Raw genomic sequence first — 27,371 nt, 5'->3', positions numbered from 1 at the left:
CAACAGGTGGAAAGGGGGAAGTGTTCCCGCTATGGGCGGAGTGAGGAAACGCTCAGAAAGAAGGAGCACACAGAGAGAAGTCAGACTCGCTCTATAAATGACCTGTACAACGTATTAAGAAAACGTATAATACACAGACTAGTTGTAACGATAGTCCGATGCATTAAACTTCAATGTTGTAACGTCGAGATTTCAGGATAAACAAGCATACGAGTGTAAACTAATAACAAATCAACTACTCATAATGGAAATATACCTGCAGCGGCTATAAGCTGAAAAAGTGACTCGACGTTGATCGTTTATTTGTAAGTAAAATCGTTTGTTTGGACATATAGTCCAATTAGACAGCCTTCACACTCGCACAGTTATTGAGAATGTTTTTATTCTTAGTCAAATGTTATAATGTTACGAAATAAACGTTGTAGCCTAATTGAAGAGTTTCGAAGAAGAGTTTGGTCAAAACTAGCTATTTTCTGTAAAATAATGTTTCAAGTAAGTCAGCGTCATTTCCGCTTTGCTGTTATGCTTTAACTCCCGCTTGGTTAAATATCTAAGCTTACCTTATCAGCTGTCATGGCTGACTTTTGAAGCAAGGTGAAACCAATTGTATTATGTGCCTTTCTTTACCAACACTGCTTTTCTTCCATCAGTGACGTAGACTGTATTAACTATGTTCTATATTTTGTCTTATTTATTTATGCAGGGAACATTTATATTAAACCAAATTCTCGACTATTCATGGTATCTTTTATCTTTGTAAGATATGAATCCTTAAACTATTGTTCAATTATTAGAAATGCAGAAAAAAATATAAAGGAAACAGAAATTGCTTTGAGAAAGAGGTCATGTGTTTCAAAGCAGTGTGTCACTCTCCCATATAGTTGTAAATGGTACTGTTTGAAGACTTTCAGTATGACATTTATTTGATTAGCATACTGCTGAAAGATCATTTAGTAGATAGTTTTGTACACGCCCAGTTTCAGTGGAGGCTTCCTATCAAATGTAAACAGAAGCAACAGAGCACTGCTTTATCAAACAAGTTGAGCCTAAAAGCTATGAAGTCGAAAGGCAGGAATAGACTCGATTTTCTGTTCAAACTGAAAATAACAAATGACTAACATTTCAACTATTTCTCCAAGATGACTGCGTTAAAATGAGTTGTTTAGATCTGATTACCTAAAATGCATTTGATTAAATGTGGTTTATAACAGATATCAGAAACTGAACTCTATAGCCATCACGTTTTACACAAAGTCTACTCTTTCATAGGCATTCAGGGTGTGGAATCTGGGTGTGGAGTCTTGGAGAATCATATTTTGATACTCTCAGGTTGCTTGCTCAGACAAGCCCCCATACTTTTAGACCTGTCACATTAAATGCACAATGGCTGATTATTCACTGAAGGTCATGTGTCTGGGTTTTTGTTGTCATGGTTCTCATACACAGGGGTGCACTGAGCCTCTGATTTTCTTTTTGTACACATGCTGAAGAAACCTTCAAGTTTCTGGAAGCTTTAGAAACTTGCTCAACAGGCAATGTTTGATGTTAGATTGAACATATCTTCCAGCGACACATCGTTTAAAATGCAGTATGAAACATTCAGAAATAGATTTCTTGCAATTTACTTTACAAAAAATATGGTATGATTACTTTTTAGAGATATTCTGTGCTCTTAAAGTGGTCACTGACAATACCATTGGTTTATGAGACTTGCTGGTAAATCATTCTCTTTTACACACACATTCCAGAAGAAATAGCTGCCACTCTCCACATTGACTGAAGAAGTGGTTTGTTTGCTGTATTAACCCTCCTGCTTGGTCAGTTTTGCGTTTTGCATTACCTTTTTGCTTAAGTGTAGAGCATCGTGTACTATATTTTTCCCAACGTTTATCTAATTCAAAGCATCTTTCGTCAAAAAAATGCATATAAAGTTCAGCTTCAAATTACTTTTTAGTTTGTTATGTATGACAACGTTTGTTTTAGAGCCTCAGATTTAGCATAGCATGTAAGTGTAAAGAGGATCACACAAGTCCCAGCTCCCTAGTGTTTGTATTATTGCCAGCTGGATTCAGCTTTGCAGCAAATTTCCAACAGGTGTCCATAGCAACCAAAGAGGCCTCCATTATAAGGAGTATCTATTCAGAATGTCTATTCAGTTACATTACTTTATGTATATATATATATTTAAATTGGTATATTTTCTGTAGTGAATATCAAGACAGATTTACAAATATGCTTTGCCATTTACTCTTAATTATCAAACAAGAGTTTTGTACGAACAAGGAGTCTTTGTTCATACAACAACACCTTCTTGCATCTGATCTCACAGTCATTGAATCATTGTGGAATTACATGAAAAAAACTTCTATCTCAAGAAGACCCCCACACACTAAAAAGCTAAATATATTAACAAACATTTTAGAATATATTAAAACAAGCATCTAATGTAAGACTAAAAGCATGTAATGTAAGACTTTTGCAGCAGCTTTGCTAAAGGGGACAATTCTTTTAATATGAGTCCTTTCGCTATGAATCACTATGACAAGAACAAAAGGAGAGCGAGAGAAGAAGAGAATCTTCTAAGAAAAAGCAGTTTTAGTTTTGTGTTCTAGATTTAATCTGTCACATAGTTACTAGGGGCCTCAATGAGTAAGTAACATTAGACGAAAATATTCAGATGATACAATAACTGATAATGTAATACCTCCTGTTATTAATGGTGATTTGCGATAGACAGGTACTTTCTTCATAACAAACCATGTCTATGTATAAATGTTCTCAGGTCTTGTCAGGGATGTTATTGTGAATTTTACGTAATTCCCTCCTTGATTTTGTGTGTTTCTGCTCTGCTTAACCGACAGGATTTTCTATGAAAGTGAAATAATGATGGATCATGACACGCAGTGGCTGTACCAGCTTCTGGCTGAGGTGCAGCTGGAGAGATTTTTTTTAAGGTTACGAGACGGACTCAATGTGACGCGTATTGAGCACCTCAACTATGTCAAAGAAGCAGATCTTGAACAGATTGGCATTAGTAGACCAGGTTTGTTTTGTTAAGGAGTTGACTATTTTAAAAGTAAGACAAACCAAAATTGTTTCGTTTGTTAAATTATGTTTTTTTTTCTTGTCAACAGGACAGCGGCGATTATGGGAAGCTGTCAAAAGTTATAAAACCAACATGCGGTCACGGCCGTGGATGAAGGTAGAATATTTCACTCTTTACAATTTTGAAAGGCATTTAAACGTAATACTATTCGTTCGTATATTATTGATAAAAATACCCATCAATTATCATTTTATTTTATTTTGATAGGTCTCTAATGGCCGTACCCCAGAGGGAGGTGATCAGGTTAATTGTGTTCGACCAAGCCAGGGGCAGGATTCAGGGCGTGCCCTCCCCTGTCTTATCCAGGACAGTGAACTGGTCTTTGGGGAGAGGTTGGGTTCAGGCTCATTCGGAGTAGTTAAAAAAGCAGAATGGAACACACCAACGGGACGAGTGGTGAGTTCGCTATTTCCTGATCTTATGATTTTATCACAGGAGAGCAGTATAATCTTTAGTCACTGGTGCTCTGTCAGATTTTTTTTACCCAAGCTTTCAGTGGCATAGTATCCTTTAAAAGGGTCATTATATGTTTATTTGTTTATTTCAAAAGGATCCCCATTAGCTGACGCCGAAACGACAGCTAGTCTTCCTGGGGTCCAAACAATACATACAAAAACCCAATAATTACAATCACAACTACTCCCAAATATATCATATGTAAATACACATGAGAGAACAAAAAAAATAAAAATAAAATTAAAAATAAAATTAAATAAAATAAGCATCACATAATACAATCTTATGATGTTAACAACAAATACAGTCTTAGTCTTTTTTTAAAACCAGTTTTTCCCTTAATTTCACGAACCCCAACTGGAAGATTGTTCCAAAACACAATTGCCCTATAAAACACTGTCCTCTTCATAGAGTCAGATTTAGGTAGGGGTAAAGAGATCTGTCGACTATTCGCCCCTCTTGTGTAATGTAAATGCATATCTGAATAGTAAATTATATTATCATAAAAAAAATGTAGGAGTCCGAATGGTAATAATTCTATGAAGGTATACTAACATATTAGCAGATAGTCTATGCTTGACCAACAGCCAAGCAAGACGTTCATGCATCTCCGCAACATTGGTTCTCGAAGAACAACCAAGAACCAGTCTTGCAGTCTTGTTTTGAGCCACTTGTAATTTTCTTAAATGACTACTTGATGCAGCAGACCATACAACAGAACAGTAATCTAAATGACACAAAACCAATGTACAAACAACACGACTAAATAGCTGTGAATTTAGAAACTGTGCACATTTACGCACAACTGCAACAGCTCTACCCATTTTAGCCACAACTGTATTAATGTGATCAGACCATGACAGTGTGGAATCAAGCCAAAGTCCAATAAGCTTTACCTTTTTTACTTGCTGTATATTTTGACCATTTACATGTAAAGTAAGTTTAGGATAATCAGATAATCTATATTTCGAACCAAATATTATACTCATAGTTATATGTACCATTTAAGAACATTACCATTATACACCTTTGAAGTATGTACCTGTTTTAATATGCACACTTTAGGTGCAAAGGCTTACTGCTATTTCTGCCTGGTCTTAAGAAGTTTTATTTGGTTGTCTGTTGGTTTGCTCAGTCTATTCATTTATACCAGCACTGATAACAACATCAAATCAAATAAAGTTGTAAATTAAAACCAGTGGTGTTTTTTATATTTTCTATTGCTTTTATAAGAAAGAGGGTTCAGAATATGACAGTTGAACCGTAATAAAATGTTTTACTCCTGTACCAATATGATTATGTCTGTTATTTTTTGATGAATTCTAAAAATAAATTCTTAAATAAAATAAAAACGTATATTTTATTGTGTCTTGCTTGTCTCTTTTTTAAGCTTCATGTGGCAGTGAAAACTTTAAGGAGTGGCTCATCGAGGCAGGTAGACATGGTGACTGATTTCCTCCTAGAAGTTTCAACCATGCAGTCCCTCAACCACCCAAACATTATACACCTCTATGGTGTTGTCCTTACGCATCCCCTTAAAATGGTAATCTTAACCTTAAGTCTAAACCCATATCCGTTACTAATTTGTGTAAAATTAGTTTAATTGGTTGAATGTAAGAGAATATGTCTTTTCTCACTCGGTTTCTTATTCTTTTTCATTGCTATTATTATTTTCAAGCTTCTTTGTGTTTTTAGGGCACTTAACATACTAAAAACAAAAAATTTGGTGCACGCATGAGAGTTGATGTGGGCAAAAGCTTAATGACACCATGTAGTAACCCCTTTTGACTGAATAGGTGGAACTAAATTTACCTACAATCATCAAACTTGGCAAATGGTTAAGTTACATAACACCTAATTATAGCTAGAAATAATAATTTTATCTTCATTTAATGCTTGTTTTGTTTATTGTTTAAGTCATCTTAAGGGTTCCTTAGAAGTTTGTTGAGGTCCACCAGTGGGCCAGGTCCCTCAGGTTGAAAAACAATGCCCTAGAGACACATGAAGGCTTTTATTATATAATGTCTTTAAACATTGTAAATGTAACAAATGTATTCATGTGTCGTTTATGTTTAAATGTGTGTCTCTTTCTTGGTGATCAGGTAACAGAACTGGCTTCCCTGGGCTCTTTATATGACACACTGCGTCTGCGGCAGGGTATTTACCCTCTCTCAAGACTCTGGCTCTTCAGCACACAGATTGCTGCAGGTATGGAGTATTTAGAGTCCATGCGGTTCATCCACAGAGATCTTGCTGCCCGTAACGTGCTCATGGCATCTAGAGAGCTAGTGAAGATTGGAGACTTTGGATTGATGAGAGGCTTGGATCATGACAGGGACCACTATGTCATGACGGCACACAGACGAATCCCATTTGCGTGGTGAGACGCTGCCCAAATAAATTCCAGATAGAGCTTGTAGATGTTATTGTGTGGTCAAGGATATTAATTCCTCCTGCCTTTCTATAGGTGTGCTCCTGAGAGTTTACGAGTCGGTACTTTCCTTCATGCCTCAGATGTCTGGATGTTTGGTGTCACGTTATGGGAGATGTTCACTTACTGTGAAGAACCCTGGCTGGGGTTCTCTGCCAGACAGGTATAGTGTACATTAGTACACCACTGACTCAAGTCAGTTGATGCATGTATATATATGCTGTTTTCGGCTTGTTCTGCAGCTATTGCTACTTTGGACTAAGTGATGTTTGTTGTGTTTGTAGATATTATATAGTATAGAGCATGGTGATCGGTTAGAGAGACCTCCAGACTGTCCTCAGGAGATGTACTCTGTGATGCGTAAATGTTGGGCCTGCAGTCCTACTGACCGACCCACCTTCTCACAACTCAAAACCATTGTATCAGAGGTCAGTGTTACAACTAAGTTATTCATGTCTTGTCCCACAATATAAACAAAATTATTTTATAATTATTAAAGGGATAGTTCACCCAATACCGAAAATTTGGTCATGAATTAATCACTCTCTAGTTGTTCGAAAACTGTATAAATGTAGTTGTTGATTTGAACAAACAAATGCTTGTAACCAAACAGTTCTTGGAGCCTATTGACTACCACAGTACAAAAAAACGACAATGGTAGTCAAAAGTGCCCCAGAACTGTTTGCCGTCCTACATTCTTGAAAACATATTCTTTGGTGTTTAGCAGAACAACAAAGATTATAAAGTATTTTTCCTACCATGGTAGTCAATGGGATCCAAGAGCTGTTTGGTTACAAGCATTCTTCCAAATATCTTTCTCAATGTTCATAAGAACAAAGAAATGTATACAGATTTGGAAGATTTGAGTTAATGATGACACAATTTTAATTTTGGGTGAACTATCGCCCTAATGTTGCGTCAACACAAGTGTATTGATTTGGAACTATACAAACAAACTGTATGGTTAAAGTTTAAGTGCTCATAGTATGTTCCAAATCAATTCGATGTTGGAAAAATACATTCATTTATATAAAATAGATATTTTGTCCATTCTGATTTCTCTGTATTTTCATTTTTATTAGGCACAGCCTATGGAGGTTCGTGCGGTGAAAGACTTTACAGAGCCCAGAAAACTCTCTTTACAGGCAAATGATCTAGTGACTATAATAGAACATGGGTAAGAGAGGGGTTGGGAGGCAAAAATATGTATTTTTCTTTAATGCATTCCTTCTTTTATTATTCAATAATTTTGTTAATGTCGTATTTACCTTACCTCATTTTCTATACTTTCCTTATTTGTATATTTCACTCAAATTATTATTTTGTCCCTCTCATGCCATCCCAGATGTATATCACTTCTTTTCCTCAGCTGAACAAAAACGAGTCATTTATAATAAAATGCTATGACGTTACCTTCTTAAATGGTACTTAATATTGCAATGCTCTAAAAACTACTAGTTGTCATATGCATGTTTGTTCCAATGGCATGCAGATGAGTAAATTAAGAAAGAATGTTCATATTTGGATGTACTATTCATTTAATATAGTCAACGAACATGTTCTGTATGTTTTTCTACTGTCATAGGCTGGATATAGGTGAGTGGAAGGGGCAAAACCAGAGAACTCTGAGTATTGGCTGGTTCCCCCCTTCATTAGCAGCCCCCTCTCTCACAGCAGTCTGTCCGGTGCCTAGTACTTCTGTGATCTCTCCCCCTGTTAGAGGTAGTCTGCACCACTCTGGCCACGGAGATACCGATCCAGCACGGAGCTGGGGCACCCCAGAACGGATAAATGAGTGAGTGGCATCATGAAATTTGTCCAAATGAAGTTATCAACCTAAATAAGTTATTCATAAAAGATATTATAGCTAATACAACAGGACAGCTGAACTGATATTATTTTTTCACGTTTCCAGCAATGGAAATTGGGGGATTCCATCAACAAGAGTCAAGACAAGCTCCAATCTAAAGAAAATGTCAGGTCAGAACTTGCAAAACTAGATTTGCATCACTTAAATGGACAATTTGCCAAAAATTTCTTGTCTAGGTGCTTCATACTACTTAATTTATTTCTTGCATACTGCATATTATTTACACAGAGAAAGATATTTCACCCAAAAATAAAAATTCTGTTCCACATCTGTCCAGCTCTATGAAGCACCTAAACAAGAAAAGAGGTTTTAAGTGACAGCAAAAATATTTTATCATAGTTTGATCATCTCAATCTCTATTCTCAGGCATGTCAAAAAGTCTGGAGTCAGTCTTGGGTGGGGCACAAGACAAAGATATAGGGAATGTTTCTCAATCTGGCCAACGCAGACAACTCCCCCCTGACCCCCGCAGGTTTAGTGACGCTGTTGTCAATCCACCTCCTCGCCCCCCACCCCCAAATCTCAAACGCATCAAACCTTGGATGATCCATGACAGGCGGACCATAAACCCACTGGCTGGTGCCTGGACCCCTCCACCTCATCACTTACAGCAACAGTTCCAACAGCAGCCTCAGCAACAGTGTTTTGGAAGCAACAACCTTGCCAGGATGGCCCATCTGGCCAAATCAAGCCCTCAGTTAGATGACGACTTACAAAAAGAGAAGGAACGTGACAAAGAGAGAGAACGGGAAAAGGGACAGGAGAGATATACACCACAAGTTAATAAGATGGCAGCAATTACACAAGTATGCTTTTTTCTTCCCTATATCTAACAATATTATGTACACTCACATAAAGGATTATTAGGAACACCTGTTCAATTTCTCATTAATGCAATTATGGTGGTGGTGTAACAGTGGCGGCTGCTGATCTTTTAAAGAGGGGAAGCTCATTTTCGGCCTAAATCATAAAAATTGTCCATTTATTTATATGTAAATTCTGCCCTACGTTCCTTTTCAAGAAAATGCTCTGTAACCCTGTCGTACCAACTAGGCGTCTTTTCCAGTGACTTTAATTAATGAACAAACAATCTATATATATATATAATATATTTAACTCAACGGGAGGAAATGTGGGAATTATGTTAAACTGAACAATGAATGTGGTGTGAAATTGTGTGAAATATACGATGAAGGTTGCAGCAGTTTGTCTTTCGACTACACATGCAAAATCCGCGATGGGACTGAGTTGGAAATGGAGACACAGAGTGATACGCGTCATAATCTGAAGACCACGCCCACACCACCATCTCTTTGCATTGCGAGAAGCTGCCGCCTCCTTGTCATTTATGATTTATAACAACAACAAAAAAATATCTTAAAGCTGATATGTGACAATGTGTATAGCAAACAAGCTAAAAAAAAACAAGAAATACGTTTTTATAAGCTGTCGACCCCAAAAAACGAGCGTTTTAGGACATAAAAGTGGATTAAACAGAGATGACAGACCCTCCAATCATCACGCAGAGGCTCGGAGTCCGGGCCAGCCCACTCCTCCATTCATCCCAGAGACGCTGAGCGTCCGCGGGCGGGACATAATCGCAGCATTATCCAATGACCGTCTTGTTTCTAAGCACTGAAAAAAACTGTTTACAGCAGCCCCATTGAAGTCAATGGACGCTGGGCTTCAACAGAGTAATGCACTGTACGCTACGGAATGAATGAGAAGGAAATCGAGTCAGCCGACCTAAGTAGCTGATTCTGAACGAAATTGTTTTCGTTCGAGATGAACGTGTTTAACGCATTTTTAGTCAATAAAATGTTAACATAATAGTACATATATTTGACCATTCATTTTTTGACAATTATAGAGAAAGCTGAGCTTCCCTTGCAGTCTTAAAGAAGTCGTGTCTGTGGTGTAATGGTGTAGGGAATGTTTTCTTGGCACACTTTAGGCCCCTTAGTGCCAATTGGGCATCGTTTAAATGCCACGGCCTACCTGAGCATTGTTTCTGACCATGTCCATCCCTTTATGACCACCATGTACCCATCCTCTGATGGCTACTTCCAGCAGGATAATGCACCATGTTCCAAAGCTCGAATCATTTCAAATTGGTTTCTTGGACATGACAATGAGTTCAGTGTACTAAGATGGCCCCCACAGTCACCAGATCTCAACCCAATAGAGCATCTTTGGATGTGGTGGAACGGGAGCTTCGTGCATCCCACAAATCTCCATCAACTGCAAGATGCTAACCTATCAATATGGGCCAACGTTTCTAAAGAATGCTTTCAGCACCTTGTTGAATCAATGCCACGTAGAATTAAGGCAGTTCTGAAGGCGAAAGGGGGTCAAACACAGTATTAGTATGGTGTTCCTAATAATCCTTTAGGTGAGTGTATATTCACCCTTTAAAAAATTGAATTCCATTATAACAATTCTTAGTGAATGGCATTCAAAATTTGTTTAATTTAATGAATGATGATTGTTTAGCTTCAGGATGCGGTACATGGTGTGACCATTGACGAGGTTCAGAAAGCTCTGCATCGCAATGACTGGAATCCTACACGGGCAGAACAACAGCTTAAGGTAATAGAGAATTTACCCTCATTCTTCAAGACAATATCACCATTGTATTTATTTTTATTTTACAATTTTTATATCATCAGATTGATCAGCTGTTTTACATGAACCAGTGCTCCCGTGAGGAGTGTCAAAAAATACTTTCCCGCTACAACTGGGACCTGCAGCACGCTGGACGCTGTCTCATTCGATTGGTTAAAGAAAGAGATCGAACCAGAGAGACCCCCCCTGAAAGACGAGGAGAAAGAGTTTAAAGCTTTGAGTTGACTGTTTAAAGTTAACTTTGTACGTGAAAGCAAGGAGCTCAATTCTTTTGTTCAATGAATTATATCAACAGACCCAAATCCAGGACACCTAAAATGTTGTTGATTCTGAGAAAAGACAGTATAATTGAAATATAACGTATTACTTGACTTGACTTTTCTGTTAAGATAAGATTTTAGTTGTGACAGCATCTTATCTGTTTTTTAGTTTGTATGTAAATATACTTTCGAATTTGTATATAGAGTGTAAGAAGTATTTGTAGCTGTTTAATAAAGTAAAAAACATTTACAAATATATGTTTGTAGACATGTTTATTTAAGAATAATACAATTATTAGCAAAAAATTCCATCACCTTTTTTAATTTATACAAACCAAGTTGGAAAACCCAATGCTATACAGTATACAGACCAGGACACATTCATTCCATCAGATAAACAATACTTTTGTCTGTGTACTTAGATCTGATCTGACCAACCAAAAAACGCTCTAGTTTCATCTCATTTCAAAAAACAATTTTCCAGAAACATTGCAGCTTGTCAATATAAAGGAACAATTGTATTTGTCAGAGGTTGCTATTTTAAACTAACAAAGTTTAAGCAATCGCATCCGAGGAGGCTAGATTCAGTCCCATGAAACTTAAATTTGGTATGAAATTTTACAATATAATCCAATTTTATATTTTTTTCTAGGTGTACTAAGAAATCTGTCCAGGCCATTTTAGAATAAAATATAATTGTATCTTTCATTTCTTTGCTATACATTACATTAAACACAGGGGTATAGCAGGCTTTATAGCAGGTTTGCAAATATAATTTACCCTGTAATTATGATTATAATGAAGTTATTTTATGTGCTTTAAACAATAATACATTTTAACAGAAAAAAGTTCAAAGAGGTTAAATCTAATACTATTTATTGTCAACTGTCGTGCTTAAATATTATAGGTAATTTTACTTGATTTATTCAAGGAATATTGTGTTAAAAATAAGCTTAAAGGTGCTTAAAAATAGTTGGTTTAATATTGCTAGTTACCATGAATAAATATCTGTGTCATTTATTACAGTGTAGTTGTGTTATCTTTTCATTTTATGTTGTAAAAATTATGTGACTTTACATCAGGTTTACTACTTAGACAGAGGAACATCTTGATGTTTTATGACATTAAAGCCCTTTGTCAACAATAGTTAAAATAACACAAAAATAAAAAATGATCAAATATTTTGGATGAACTTTCCGGGCCCCTATAATCCAATAGTGTCTAACTCTGGTCTGGGCACCCCCAGTACTGCATATGCCACCCTTATCTGACACACAAAGTTCAGGGCCTTATAAAAGTTTCCAAAATAAACCGCCGTCTCTTTCAAAAAACATGAAATCCTATGAAAAGAAAAGACATTGAATGGAATTAATGTAAAATTGTGAGCATTCTTTTTCTTACTGAAAAGTGCTTTAAGACCGTTCAGTGCTGGCTATTCATTACATTTAAGTATAAAAAATCGTCTTCCAAAAACATGTCAGAATGTTAGGTATAATATTAGACTGCAATCTCTTGGGAAATATCTCTCTGTAATTATATTAGTTTAATACTCACAATAAGGAAGCAGGCACCCATTAATACAGCCTTCGTCTTAACATCCATGTCCATACGGAACTGGACAGTGAAGTTGGTGGCATCAGTAAAGCATTTTTGGATGAAACCAGACCATTGTTTCGTGATTCGACCAATAGGCTTCTCACCCCCTTTCCCTTCTACCTTAAAAAAATATTTTATTTAAAAAAAGATGTAATTTAAACATGTGGCAAATGTCATTGTAATTGATTTGTGAAGTAACGATTAGTTACAAGTTCAAGTATGAAAAATATCATAATGAGAAAATGCAACACACAAAAAAAGACATAAAAAAGCAGAGAAAGGTGCATCAGATATATTCTATTTATCATTTGGAACACTTGAACAGTGAGTATTTATTGAATAATGAAGTATGCTTACGATTTGTCCAGTTGTCATTCATTAGTTTTCATAACTTTTGTACTATAATTACTAAAATACAGATCTTAACTTTGTCTGATTTTAAGGGTATATTTGTTTTATTTTATCTGTCTGGTTAATGGCAGGGGATATGGGAGGTGGTTTTGAAGTGGATCTATTATTTCCTTCTAGCAACCTTTTTGTTGCCAGAAACCAAAAGAAAAAAACTTAGTGGCTTAGATGTGCAGTAGTGGAAATAAGATCTTCAATTTCTATGTGTCTTTTTCTTAACAATAACACACAGCTTCATGATTCAAATGTGACAGCACATACATTAAGTAAAAGAAAAGCCACCGTCACCGCCTTTGGTAACAGGCATCAAAATGTGTTCATAAATCGAGCATTAAACAACTTGTAATCCTCTATTCATCTTTAATCATTATTAAAAATGAAAACAATTTGGGCTGAATGGTTCTATAAAGAACCTAGAACATCCAAAGAAGCTTTGTGGTGAAAAAAGTTTTTTAAACTATAGAAAAGTAAGAAAAAAACTTTGAGTGATGGCTCTTTGGGGAACCAAAAATGGTTATCGGCATTGGAAACCAAAAATGGTTATTCTATGGCATCACTGTGAAGAACTATTTGCCGGACCTTGCATGTTTTCTTGTGCATTTTAAATAGAAAATGTATGGAATAAAAGTTTCATAAGACTGCATGTGTTTATTCTGCATTTACCTTCATATGGCTGAATCTGGTGAGGTGCTAGATTAATTTGTTCACATGTATACACAACTGGCTGAATAGATGCTCTTTAACCGGCTCAGGTTCTCCACAAGCATAGACACACTGTCCTCCTGGCTGAGCCAAGGGATTTGAAAGGTGATTTTGGGGTAGTCTGTCTATTGTGAGACAAAGAGTGAAAGTAAAATACATATACAGAAAGTAAAAGATAGCAAAGAAGTTGGTGACAGACATGGACAGACAGAAGAAGCATTCATACATAACGTTCCATCAAAATGTGTTCAGAAAAAGTTGAGCATTTAACAACATGGTAAAACATGTAATCCTCCATTCCTCAACAACCAATGATTCTCATACCCCATAGAATCAATTTTGGCTGAATGGTTTCATAAAGAACCTTTAACATCCAAAGAATATTTCAATTTACAAAAGGTTCTTCGTATTGGAAATTGTTTATAATATAGAAAATAAGAAAGTTGTGGTTCTTTTAAGAATCTTTAAGTGAACGGTTGTTTGGAGAAACAAAAATGGTTATTCAACGCCATCACTGTTAGGAACCATTTATCGCACCTGAGTGTTTTATGCTTTTTAACATATGTAATTTACATATACTTTGTTAGAAAGATTACATTTTCCTGTGCATATTAAAAGAGGAATGAAATGTTTCATAAAACAGTGTTTATTCTTTGTTCCCCTTCATACAGCTGAATCTGGTGAGCTGTTGGATTCATTTGAACAGATGGATACACAACAGGCTGAACTAGAGGTGGTTTGTTCTGTGGCTGGACTTCTCCTGGTCCACATGTTGAAAGTCCACCCCTTTAAAACTTTTGTTTCTAGTGAATGTCTGTCACCCTAGTCAAACTCAGGAGCGTCTATCACTTGCAGTGTGGGAATGTTAGATTTAGATTAGAAAAGGTCTGTTTCAAATAAAAAACTTTATTTTTAAAATGTGACACGAAAGATTAAGAGGAACAAAAGAACACAGTTAATAAACAGACTGTCAAACGATTATCGCGATTAATCGCATCCAGAATAAAGGTTTGTGTACTGTGCATATAAATTATCTTATAAAAACACATACTTGCATATATTTAAGAAAAATACAAAATATAAAAATGAATAATTTAAGTTATTGGTAAATATAAATAGATATATGTATGTATTTCCTAAATATGTAAAATCTTCTGTTTTTTTGTTTATTAATACAAAATCAATATGCACAATATACAGACATATATTATGTATTGCTTGTTCAACATCCTAAAGTGTTAATAAAAACAAGATTTAATGCTATACATAACATTCAGAACATCATATGAACATTGAATATCAGGTAATACCATTTAACAACTTGTAACCCCGATTCATCTTCAACCATTCTTAAAAATGAAAACTATTTTGGCAGATTTTTTTATAAATAACCTACAACATTCAAGAACATTTTTAGTAAAACTTGTTTAGGAATGTAAGAGTGACCAAAAATGATTATTTTATCAAAACTATTTGCAGCACCATTTATGAGCACTTCAGATTTTTTTTAAAACAACTTAATATATAATTTACCTATACTGTTTTAAACATGTTTTTATTTGCATTTTAAACAATCTTGTGTGGAACATGCTAAAATGTTTCATAATACTGTGTTTATTCTGTATTTACCTTCATATGGGGGAATCTGGTGAGGTGCTAGATTCATTCAAATGGGTGACAAAAATTATAATTTAAACTACATTAGATGCAATGAAGCTGGTAAAACATGCTTGTCTACATTCCATTTCTATCAGCCTTTAATAATTATGTTTAAACAGGATATATAATAGAAAGTAAAAGCAGACAGAAGCAAAGCAAGAATAATAGATCATAAAACTCATTTAGCCAAATAAAACGCCTTTTTAATACCTGTAATGCTGGAAACAAATTAATGTAAGTGTTACCAACTTTTTCCAATATAGGGTCACTTGATGATGGCAATAAATGAGTTTGTGATGGTAAAATGCAGTGCTGAAAACAAGCAAATGTAGTCTATTAAACAGGACGGTTTTAAACAGTTTAAAGGTAGTCCATTAAACATGACTGCAAATCCTAAATTAGTTAATTACTATTATTATTAAGTCTTATTTACGGATGAAAGTCATTATCAAAGTCTTACCTCTTACCGCTTGATGCTCCACAAATAAGTATTTATGGTTTATTTACAGTGAAGCTCAGTGGACTGATTTCTCAAAATAATGCTTTGGTATTTTCTTTCCCTTTTTGGTTCTTGTGTCTGTGTAAATAATGCACATATCTGAGCTTGTTGCTCCAAAAATGTAAGCATTAAAGGTTTCTGTGCTGACAGTACGCTCCTCCCCTTTTCTTACATGTTCAACATAAGCCTTCTCATGCGCCACACCTCTAGTTGTACCTAAATATCCAAAACTAGATCTACAAAATGTTACTTCAGTGTTAATGTTCATTGGAGGAATGTACACTAATGAGTGTTTTATCAGTGTTCAACAAGAAAACAAGTAAATGGTTAGTCTAGTCTATTTAAGAGATCTGGCTGAGTGACAAATTTATTTGCCATGATTCTAGACTAAATGTTTTGTCTGTCTGAACTAGATTCAGTCGATTCTCTGGACCTCTGCAGGAAAATATTCAGCTTTAATAATTGAAACCCCTTGTCAGAATTGACAAAAGGACTCAAATGCAGGGTAAGTGATAACACAGTTTACTACACAAGGAAGATTCCAAACAGCAACAAAAAAAACGGTAGAGCACTCCAGTAGGTTTAACTGGAAAACACGTCCGGCTGTTCTCTCTGTAGTGCGAGCAATCCACCAAAGTCCGTCAAAGAAAACGACAAGCCAAAAGAGCCATAAGGGAGAAAAATTATCCAAACTTGCTCACTGGTTGCCACTTTCCTAGGAAGGGATGTGGAGGTTAATTCTAACTTCAAGAACAGAGAGAGAAAGAACAAGGTTAGCCAATGCGAGACACAAGGTAACAAAAAAATACATTGCCACACAGAGAACTGGCACAGCCCTGGCTAAAATAGAGGGAACACAGATGAGGTGCAGTTGAGGGTAATTAACAGTGCTGATAAACTAAATGGGGACCAGACGGGAGGGAATTAAAGATGACACAATCCAGCAGTACAACACAAGAATAACCAAAAATATCCAAAGCAAAAGGTAAAGCCTGACAGAACCCCTCCCCAAAGATGCCTCATGGCATCCAGAACCTACTCACGAGAGCGGAGGAACAGATCAATAAGGGAGCGATCCAAAATGTCTCGAGCGGGGTGTGGCAGGGCAGGCGTGGCCTTGCAAAGTTTGGCTGAGGACGAGAAAGAAACAACATTGGATTACTCGAGAACGAAGCGAGAGAAATTTATGCACCAGGAGGCCATAGTTATATATTATTTACTTTTACTTTATGTTTTATGATTTTGGACCATAAAAATAATCCTACCAGCCACACGGACTCTGTCTCCTTCCTTCCATGAAACGTAGGGTGAACTCGCTTAAGAAAGGGAGGTAATTTGAGGCGAACCGTTACAGGATTAATGATTTTAGTGATAGGGAAGGGACCGATAAATTTTGGCCCCAGCTTAAGTGCAGGGACATTAAGGGGAAGGTCAGACATAGACAACCAGACCCTTTGACCACACACGTAAGGGGGAGCCTTGGAGAAATGGTGATTAGCTGACGTTTGGTAGAGTCTACGTGCGAGAATGAGGGCCCGACTAGCAACCCTACAGGTGCGAAGACACCGATTAACTAAACCTTGAGCGGAAGGGTTGATGGCGTCAACTTCTTGGCAAGGAAACAACGGGAGTTGGTAACCTAGGCAGCACTGGAAGCGCTAAAAACCCGTAGGTGACACCAGGTGGGAGTTGTGAGCATACTCGACCATAGCCAGCTTAGAACTCCAAGACAACGGCTCAGATGAGGCAACGCAACGCAGGACCCTCTCGAGATATTGATTAGCCTGCTCGGACTGCCCATTAGTCTGTGGATGGTACTCAGAGGATAAACTGCCAGTGGCCCCCAGGAGTCGACAAACCTCAGCCCAAAATTTGAAAAAAAACTGAGGGCCCCTGACTGAAACCACGTCCACGGGGAGGCCATGGATGCGGAAAACTTTTCAAGGATGATGCTAGCGGTGTCCTTAGCAGATGGGAGCTTAGGAAGTGGAATAAAATGCACTGTTTTCGAGAACCTGTCTACCACAGTGAGGACCACGGAATTGCCACAGGACGGAGGGAGTCCCATGACGAAGTCTATGGCGATGTGGGACCAGGGTCTCGAAAGGGTGGGTAACGGACGTAAGAGTCCCGCCGGGGAACGGTTAGAAGACTTAATAGTCGCACAGACCGGGCATGCTGAGACGAGCTCGTGAGTATCCCGCTCCATGGAGGGCCACCAAAACCGTTGCTTGACAAGAGACAGGGTGCCAGAAACTCCTGGGTGACAAGCTAGTTTGGAGGAATGTCCCCACTGGAGAACGCCGGTTCTGACCCACTGTGGGACGAAACAACAGTGTAACATGATTCAAGATACAGAAGGAAGGAGGCGGGAACCGGCAGACATTTAAAATAAAGTTTTAATATAAATAATAACATAATAATAATAACCAGCGGCCCCTCACGGCCGATCGCCGGCGAACAAAACAAATCACAAAACAGAAACCTACATACAACCGTAAAACATGTTCGGGCCTGGTCCTCTCTCTTCGACGGTCCGGTCGCTCGTTCTCTTATATGCTCCCAATCTCCTACGTGATTCGAGCCCGGTGTGCGCACAGCGGTCGCTCATTCACAATTACTCACCGGTCTCGAACCACGGTCTCACCCCGCCTACCCATCACCCCTCACAGGCCAGGGGGTACTCCCTCGGGGTGGGTGGGGGGTATGCAGTGACGAAACGACGGAGACGGGAGCCCTCGGAGCGACCGGAAAGAGAGAGGGGAGTCCGGTTTATTAATTATAAAAAATTATAGTCCGGTTCCCCGACATGCTGCCGCTCGGTCCTCAACCAGCCGGAGTACTCTCCTTCGCAGTGCCTTGCGGTGGCCCTGGGGCTTCGGTGGACGGCTTGACCGTTCGCCCCTGGCGGCCAGCGGTGGCTCCTCCTTTATCTGGGAGTTGGGGCGGGTTCCCCGTCCCCTACTCCTCCCCCTCGGGGGACGGACGCAGGCTCTGGCCTCTGGCAGACGGCGGCAACTCCTCCGCTCCCGCTTGGACGAAAGCCACCCCACCTCGACCCAGGGGTGCGGCAGCAAAGGTTGCCGTTCCACCGAAGCTTTGACGGTGGCCGCACTGTGCACTTCCGTTTCCCCAAAGCCACCGCTTCGGGCAGCCACTGGCGGACGCCCTTCGTCCACGCTGCCCGAACTCTCCGGCACCGCGAGGCCACTCGGCGGCGAGGACTCTCCTACAGCATGTCTCTCCTTCCTCCCGGGTTTCGGCACCAATGTAACAAAGGTTCAAAGTATAGAGAAGAAAGGAGGCGGGAACCGGCAGACATTTAAAATAAAGTTTTAATATAAATAATAACAGCCGGCGGCCCCTCACTCCAAGTGACCGCCCCATCACTCGAGCGGGGGGAACAACGGACACCCGGGGTCGGAAGGGGCTTCGACCTCGAACTGACGCAAAAGCACGTACGGCTTACCATTCTCACTCCTCGGGCGGTAGACAATGACAAAATCAAAACGCCACAAAAAAAGAGCCCAGCGAACCTGCCGAGAGTTTAGTCGCTTAACCGAACTGTTGTATTCAAGATTCTTATGTTCGGTCCCAACCAGGAAGGGAACCTTAGCACCCTCCAACCAGTGGCGCCATTCCTCCAATGCAAGCTTTACGGCTAATGTTGTGGCGAATCGGCCTTCCATCGCAGAAAGAAATCTCAGAGACAAGGGTTCCAGGTGCCAAGAGTTTAAACGTTATTTGCCCGGACAAACAAAGTGGGATATTCAGAGTTCATCTGAAGGGATCCAACGAATACATATCTGACTCCATCTTTTATACATTGTTTTCAAGTTGTTATCACAGTTTAACCCAATCATGTGTGCATGACATGTCTTCTTCCAATCAGGTTTCATATGACATCACTTTTTCATTAGCCCGTCCCTCAGCGCTCATGGTTCCGGCCTACCATATTAGGATTTAATGGTTGCGTGCGCCCCTCAAAAACAAGTGCCTCTTTATCTTGACACTTTCCTGGGGGTTTAGGACGATACATGATTTAACCATGTTTTTATTAAAGATGAGCTCATGGTTTAGCGATAATGAGCTACCGGTGTCCTCGGTTGTATGCGATTTAATTAAACTTCTCTACAAAAGTGTGTGGGGAGTTCGTCTTAGTGTTAAAAGATATTTGGTGTGTGTGCAGATGTTCAAGTGTTCAGACTCATAACATTACTTTGTTAAAATGAGCTCACTGTTTAGAGATACCAGCGTCCTTGACTCTATGAGACAAACCAAACTTCCTTATTAAAACTTATTTGTGGTGTAAGTTCAGCTAAGATAAGATGCTTGTTGTTCATGCAGGTGTTCATGAGCTCATACTTATACACGAGGCCCAATATTGTTTCATAAGAATACATGAAACCTATAACTAACTAAATGTATCATTTTATGTAAGAAAACTCAATACTATAATAGAGAAAACACCATACTAACAACTCCTTATTATCGATGTCACAATTCCGCTCCGAGGAATTGAGCCGGCGGGAGAAGAATGCACAGGGGTGTATCTTGTCATCTGGGACGGAACGTTGGGAAAAGATCGCTCCTATCCCAGCCTCCGAAGCATCTATCTCCACAATAAACTGAAGAGACGGGTCAGGATTAACCAGAATGGGGGCAGACGTAAATACTCTCTTAAATCTATCAAAATGAATGACTGCAGGGAGAACAGTCCAGTTGCGAGAGAGAAGATAGGTAGTGTTAACCATGGGCGCTGTAAAGGGGTGGAAGGCTAGGACGATTCTAAGGGCCCAGGCTGATTTAGGGCCCAGAAGAGCGACCCCCTTTTTATTTTCCTATTTCTTTTCTCTTTTTTATACATATACATACATATGTGCTAGGGCCCCTCGTGCACTAAATGTGTATTTTGTCCGTTTTGACCATAGATTTAATATTTAAAAAACAAATAATGTATTTACTGTTTCAGTCACACCCCTCCCTGTTCCCTCTCACAATGGTTCATTCCACCTGCGCTGTCCGAGCTACGATCGCTAGTGTAGCATCTCTTGCTTATTGGACTTGCTATGATGCAGCGCAGACAGTGACACACGCAAGCATGTCACATCACAAGTCAGGGCATCAAAAACGGACAGAAAAGAAGGAAAGAGAAGACAGAGAACGCCAAAGTCGACAGTATGTCACAGTTTTTCAAAAAGAAAGGTAGCTTGCCCTATTCCTGTATTCCAAAACTTATTTTTGTTGCTACATGACCTGCTTTTATCTAGCTAGCTTAGTAAAATAATTACTGAATTATGATTTACATACAACAATAATAACATCTCTGCTGTCTCCGGGACGGGTTATCACCTGGATAACAAACAGTTGATGTCTGGTTCAGTACTTGTTTAGTCCTGGACTGGTTTAGGCCTGGTATTACTCCTGGTGTGTCTTGATTTTGAGCCCTATCGGCCTAGCTAGTTTTATTCCTGGACTGATTTAATTACGGGTTAGTTCTAGTGTAGCTGATGTTTTCTGATTGAGCAGTTTGACCCAGCTAAAGCTTGTTCATGTAAAGTATATGTGAATATGTGTACATAATGTTCTGTTGTGCTTGCAATTGCAATTGAGATAATAAATGTTCTCCCTTTTATGTAAACAAGTACATATTTCTATATTTTTTTCTTGTTTTTGTAGGCTTTGTACTCATCTTTAGACATTTTAACTATACAATGTGCTAATTATCTTTTTTTAAGTATACAGGGCATGTTTATTGGGTTAAATTTTATCTGTAAAAAATGTAGGGGGCCCAGAAATTTTGGTTTCCATAGGGCCCAGAATTTCTGGCGGCACCCCTGGGGTTAACGCTTACCCTACGGGAAGTCAAGTTGCCTGGATGAGATGTGCTGAGTGGGCAGGCCGGCACTAAATGTCCAGGATCACCACAATAGAGGAGCAGGTTGTTGGCCAGGTGTTGACGACGTTCGTGGTTGGAGAGGCGGGCACGGCTGATCTGCATAGGTTCCTCCAGGGAAGAGAAGGAGACGGTTGGACAACATCCATGAAGGCACCCGGTGTAGGGAACCGGAGGACTGAAACGAGGCTCTGGTCGGCTACTGATGCTGATGCAGATGCTGGTTCTTCAAATTTATGATACAGACCATTCAAATTCATTTTAGGTTTTGATGAACAATATAAAAAAATTAAAGGTGGAGCTAAATTTACAACTATGGCCAGTAGGGTGCAACCAAGATACTCCACAAGGGCCATATTAAGAAAACATCCCATTTTAGACGCAGATCTTTCAAACTCAGTGTTCTTTATGGGTTCCGAAATCAGCCCATTTCAGGTCATCATTTCAACCCCAACCTTGAAGTAAGTTTTTTTTAACCATTTGCACTTATCTCAGCTCTCAAGTCATAATTTAATACTTTTTTTGAAAATACACACACTAATGGCTTTTTTTTAAAATTCAGAATCGACGATCTATTAGTGGTTAAACTATGGTTATTACAATAGTTACTGTGGTAACTATGCGCAAGATATGGCCAGTTTGTTGTGTCCATGGTTTTAATACTAAAAACGTATTTCTACAAAGAACAGTCTTGCATGCTGCCATATATCAAGCTGTCTTGTGAGGTTACGTTCACAGTTTCATTGTGTCACCCGGACATGTTCTATTTAAAAAAAAAAAGACATTAGAAATACATTGACAGGTGACATTATATTGACACCCTTTTAACGCTGCTATTATAACCCTTTCTATTTATTTTGTTCTAAAAAGAAGGTTTCACTCAGAAAAAAGTAGGTTTCACATAGAGAAAAGCAGGTTTCACTTAATATGTATCATACAATACAGTACAAGTTAAAAAGATCACTAATATATTTTTTCTTCTGTTATCATTTGGAAGCATTACCTAGAGTCATGAGAGCAATATCCGGCATATACGCTGCAATCAGCTCTGGTTTTGTGAAAAGAGAGTCCCTTATTGTCACAGAAGCTGCATAATCCAAGTGGATGACAATGTAGAATTCCAAAGATACTTCAAAAATTATTGAACAAGGATAAACCAGGAGCAGACACATACAAACATCCATAAACATGTAAGAACAATACCGGACTATGAACTAAACGAACAGACAGGGTTAAATACATAGGGGAACATAATCAGTTTAAACAGAATCAGGTCAGGGACTCATTAACTAAAAAAACTTTTTTTTCTCATAATATAATTTCCAGAGCGTATTCCTCTGTCAAATGCACTGGAATTAATACTGGAGTCAATTTCTGGGGACAACTCAGAAGTAGAGGACTTGTCTGACATTGATTACCATCCTCCACAACAGGAGCCAATCAGCAGGGAGGAGGAGAGTAGTGGGCATGAAGACCCCATTCCACTGTTCGGTCGGGGACGTAAATGTCTCCGTGGTGAAACTTCTGGTTATCGTTCAGACCGTAGCACTGCCTCTTTCACACTCCCAGACGTCAGACTCAGCAAGTTGAGACCGATGGTTCAAATGATGACACTGAAGACTCAACACCAGGACCGAGCTTTCAAGAGCAACACAAGCAAAGACGAGGAGTGCGCTGGAGGGCTGCTCGATTGACCCCAAACCTAGCCCCCTTTGAGCCTGAGGAGGAAACTGAGCAGGACAGAGAAGGATGGACCCCCTGGACTATGTAAGCCAGTATATTGACAAAGATTTAATTAAACTGATTGTATGCTGCTCCAATGCTACAGCACTATCTAGGAGTGGATACCCTCTCAACACATCAGTTGATGAGATGTATCATTTCTTTCGTGCCTCAATTTTGATGTCCTGTGTCTCGTACCCACTAATCATGATCTACTGGTCCAGCGCATTATGATTCCCTGCCATCGCAGACAGATTCACACGTGACAGATTTCACAAACTGAGGCAATCGATAAAGGTGGTCATTGATGAAGACATTCCAGAAGACCTGAGGGAATGTGACAAATTCTGGAAGGTGAGACCTTTCCTTGACCGCATTCTGAAAGGCTGCAGGCGGGCAAGACCCGAGAGCATTTCTATTGATGAGCAAATGATACTATTTACAGGAGCCTGTCCTTGTCAACAATATCTGCCAATGAAGCCAAATCCTGTTGGCATGAAAAACTTTGTTTGTGCTTCAGTGGAAGGTCTCATGCTTGACTTTGAATTATATCTGGGTGCAGATGCACTGACTTTACAGGTCCAGGAGCCAGGTGAACTGGGTTTGAGAGGCTTGGTCATTGTTCGTCTGTCTGAAACTCTTCATCCTGGTCAAAAGTGTATTGCGATCGATTCTTTACTTCCATCAAAACTGTGAACTGATTGATGGAGTAGAAGGTTTACCTGACTGGTACAGTTATGAAGAATCGGGTTTCCGAAGCAGTGCAGAAGCTACCAAGTGACAAAAAAATGAAAAAAGAATGGAAGAGGTACCTCAGCACAAGTTACCACTGAAAATGGAAAAATTTGCATTGAAAAGGGGTATGACAATAAGCCGGTATTGATGATGTCTGTTGTTCATGATGCACAGGCTGAAGACACCTGCCAGGTCTGTCAGGAGACCAATAACTGTTCGTGAGTACAACAACAAGATGGGTGGGGTTGACCTCATAGACAGGATGATCAGCCACTATAGAATGAGTGTCCGTACAAAGAAGTGGACGCTTCGAATGCTCATGAACTTCACAGATGTTGCTTTAGCCAACAGCTGGCTATTGTACCGCAGAGACCACACAGTACGTGCCACACCAAGAAAGGGCATCATGAAATTTCTTGAATTCCGAATGGAACTGGCTTAGACTTTCTTGTCCCAGCATAACAATTCACAGGAAGACAGTAAAGACCTCTCAGAACAGGAAGACAATACAGACCATTCAGAGCCAAAGAGAAAGCGCCTTGTGAAGGAAGTTCCCCACATTTCAGTCCGCAGAAGGGCTAGTGCACATCTTCCAGAGGTGGTCAACCTGAAAAATGCAGCACACTGCAGAGCAAAAGGCTGTTCTGGGAAAACTTGAGTCCGATGTGCAACATGCAAGGTGTTCTTGTGCTTGCAAACTGCACGCAACTGTTACACTGTCTTTCACAGCAGTTAAGCCTGATCAACTTTTCCCACAGACAAAAAATATCATTCTTAGTTTGGAGTAGTGATTTGTAGTGTTACAAAAACAAAACATAAGCAAATGGTCAAGGTTTTATGGATATGATTGCTTGTTTCTTAAAAAAAATCCATACCCATGTTTAGATGTTGAATCGGTTATATACACTCACCTAAAGGATTATTAGGAACACCTGTTCAATTTCTCATAAATGCAATTATGGTGGTGGTGTAATGGTGTGGGGGATGTTTTCTTGGCACACTTTAGGCCCCTTAGTGCCAATTGGGCATCGTTTAAATGCCACGGCCTACCTGAGCATTGTTTCTGACCATCTCCATCCCTTTATGACCACCATGTACCCATCCTCTGATGGCTACTTCCAGCAGGATAATGCACCATGTCACAAAGCTCAAATCATTTCAAATTGGTTTCTTGAACATGACAATGAATCACTGTACTAAAATGGCCCCCACAGTCACCAGATCTCAACACAATAGATCTTTAGGATGTGGTGGAACGGGAGCTTCGTGCATCCCACAAATCTCCATCAACTGCAAGATGCTATCCTATCAATATGGGCCAACGTTTCTAAAGAATGCTTTCAGCACCTTGTTGAATCAATGCCACGTAGAATTAAGGCAGTTCTGAAGGCGAAAGGTGCTCAAACACAGTATTAGTCTGTAGTTCCTAATAATCCTTTAGGTGAGTGTGTTCAACAGTAACAATGAAATATGTTCAGGCACAATGTTGTGCTGTTAATAAAAATATTTGCACTTTGTTACACAATGGTGTCTTGATTGTTTTCTATGGATACAGACCGAGTATCCACATATATGGACATCATTTTTTCTAAAAGAGCTTCATGTACAAACTAAGATAAAATCTGGTTGTTATATTTATGGGTTCACACAATATAAGGGGGCTCAGCCTCCAATGAGGATATATATAGAGAGAGAGAGCCACACTCTAATCATCACATATTGTATACATTTCTAAAATAAAGAATTAAGAAAGAATATGCAGAAAAGCATAAATACAAGTTATTGTTATTCAAATGAATATCACATTAATCGGTCAATCTGCAACATTTATGTTTCAAAGTGACAACAACAGCCACAATCCATAAAATAAATGTCACAATCAACTGCTGAATCATTATTTAGTAAGAATAACTTAATATGTTTCCCTGGCGCTGTCACTCTCTGCATGACTGCGTGTTCATCTATTACCTCCACAATATGTTTTCAATTAATGATAAAAAATACTGAAGCGTCTGAAAAACGACATGCTTCTTGGTACATTTCTATTTCCTCGGAACTCAGAACAATGAATAACAATGCCGCACTGTTATAGCATATACTCTGCTATTGATGTTAACTCTAATATGCTGACGTGTGTGAACTGAAGAATGCGCTAAATAACGCACCCAAACGCAGTTTTCGTAATAAGAGTTTTAAAGGCCTGCATGCGTCTGCATGCCATCATTCTGTAAATGTCAAAATATACATTTTTCATATTCATATACGTTTTATTAAAAATACAATATTTCTAGTTGTATATTGTCAGTAAAGTTACTAGAGAGTTTGTGGTGTTTCCAGGATAGACAGTATCACCACAGACAAATTAACCTAAATCCAGACTTTACTAAAACAGAGGCATCATTATATTTCAAGATCAGGGGACATTTTGAAAATCTTAATAAGTTTATCATAATTTGGAGGATTAAAATATGTAAAATCTGCAAATTATCTACAAAACACCACAGACACTAATAACGTGCAACATTTGAAATAGTCAGAAATGTAGCAAACTTTAAGTCACATAATAAGAAAGAATGTTGTAACAAGATTCAAGTATGGAAGGAAGGAGTCGGGAACCGGAAGACATTTAAACAAACATTTAATAAAGTAATAATAGCCGGCGGCCCCTCACGGACGACCGCCGGCGCAATAACATTAACATAAACATAAATACAAATACAAATACAAACACAAGTTCGGGCCCGGTCCTCTCTCTTCGACGGTCCGGTCGCTCGTTCCTTTTATGTTCCCATCTCTTACGTGATTCGAGCCCGGTGTGCGCACAGCTGGCGCTAATTCACAATTACTCACCGGACTCGAACCACGGTCTCGCCCCGCCTACTCTACTACATACCCCCATCACCCCTCACAGGCCGGGGGGTACCCCCGCGACTGTGCAAGCTCCCTCCCCCTCCCTCGGGGGGGGTGGGGTGGGGGGTATGCAGCGACGAGACGAGACAACGGAGACGGGAGCCCTCGGAGCGACCGGAAAGAGAGAGGGGAGAGAGGAAAAAAAAAAAAAATCCGGTTCCCCGACATGCTGCCGCTCGTTCCTCAACCTGCCGGAGTACTCTCCTTCGCGGTGCCTTGCGGTGGCCCTGGGGCTTCGGTGGACGGCTCGACCGTCCGCCCCCTGGCGGCCGGCGGTGGCTCCTCCTTTATCCTGGAGTCGGGGCGGGTTCCCCGTCCCCTGTTCCTCCCCCTTGGGCGGACGGACGCAGGCTCCGGCCTCTGGCAGGCGGTGGCTCACCCGGCACTTCCGCCCCCTGCTCCTCCCCCTCGGGGGACGGACACAGGCTCCGGCCTCTGGCGGACGGCGGCAACCCCCCCGCTCCCACTTGGACGAAAGCCACCCCACCTCGACCCA

At 39.4% G+C, this 27,371-nt stretch overlaps 1 protein-coding gene across 1 annotated transcript; it reads left to right on the top strand.

Annotated features, from left to right (window-relative positions):
• Nucleotides 1-33: 33 nt before the first annotated feature.
• On the top strand, nucleotides 34-11,004 carry tnk1 (tyrosine kinase, non-receptor, 1). Its single transcript, XM_056756989.1, has 14 exons — nucleotides 34-305; nucleotides 2,862-3,043; nucleotides 3,135-3,202; nucleotides 3,314-3,502; nucleotides 4,953-5,105; nucleotides 5,665-5,942; nucleotides 6,030-6,156; nucleotides 6,278-6,421; nucleotides 7,076-7,170; nucleotides 7,579-7,788; nucleotides 7,909-7,973; nucleotides 8,230-8,669; nucleotides 10,357-10,452; nucleotides 10,533-11,004. The coding sequence occupies exons 2-14, from the start codon at nucleotides 2,884-2,886 to the stop codon at nucleotides 10,698-10,700; spliced, it is 2,193 nt and encodes a 730-aa protein (XP_056612967.1). The 5' UTR covers nucleotides 34-305; nucleotides 2,862-2,883; the 3' UTR covers nucleotides 10,701-11,004.
• Nucleotides 11,005-27,371: the final 16,367 nt, after the last annotated feature.

The sequence above is a fragment of the Triplophysa dalaica genome, chromosome 1 (genome assembly GCF_015846415.1).
Source record: "Triplophysa dalaica isolate WHDGS20190420 chromosome 1, ASM1584641v1, whole genome shotgun sequence".
Classification (NCBI taxonomy): Eukaryota; Metazoa; Chordata; class Actinopteri; order Cypriniformes; family Nemacheilidae; genus Triplophysa; species Triplophysa dalaica.
Note: the sequence above shows the minus strand (reverse complement) of the source record. Positions and strands in the feature narration are given on the sequence as shown.

Excerpts from the sequence above, each read along its gene's own strand:
- tnk1 (XM_056756989.1), top strand. The coding sequence starts at position 2,884 with ATGATGGATCATGACACGCAGTGGCTGTACCAGCTTCTGGCTGAGGTG. Across the intron at positions 7,171-7,578 it reads GTGACTATAATAGAACATGG|GCTGGATATAGGTGAGTGGA; the intron begins GTAAGAGAGGGG and ends CTACTGTCATAG. Across the intron at positions 8,670-10,356 it reads AGATGGCAGCAATTACACAA|CTTCAGGATGCGGTACATGG; the intron begins GTATGCTTTTTT and ends ATGATTGTTTAG.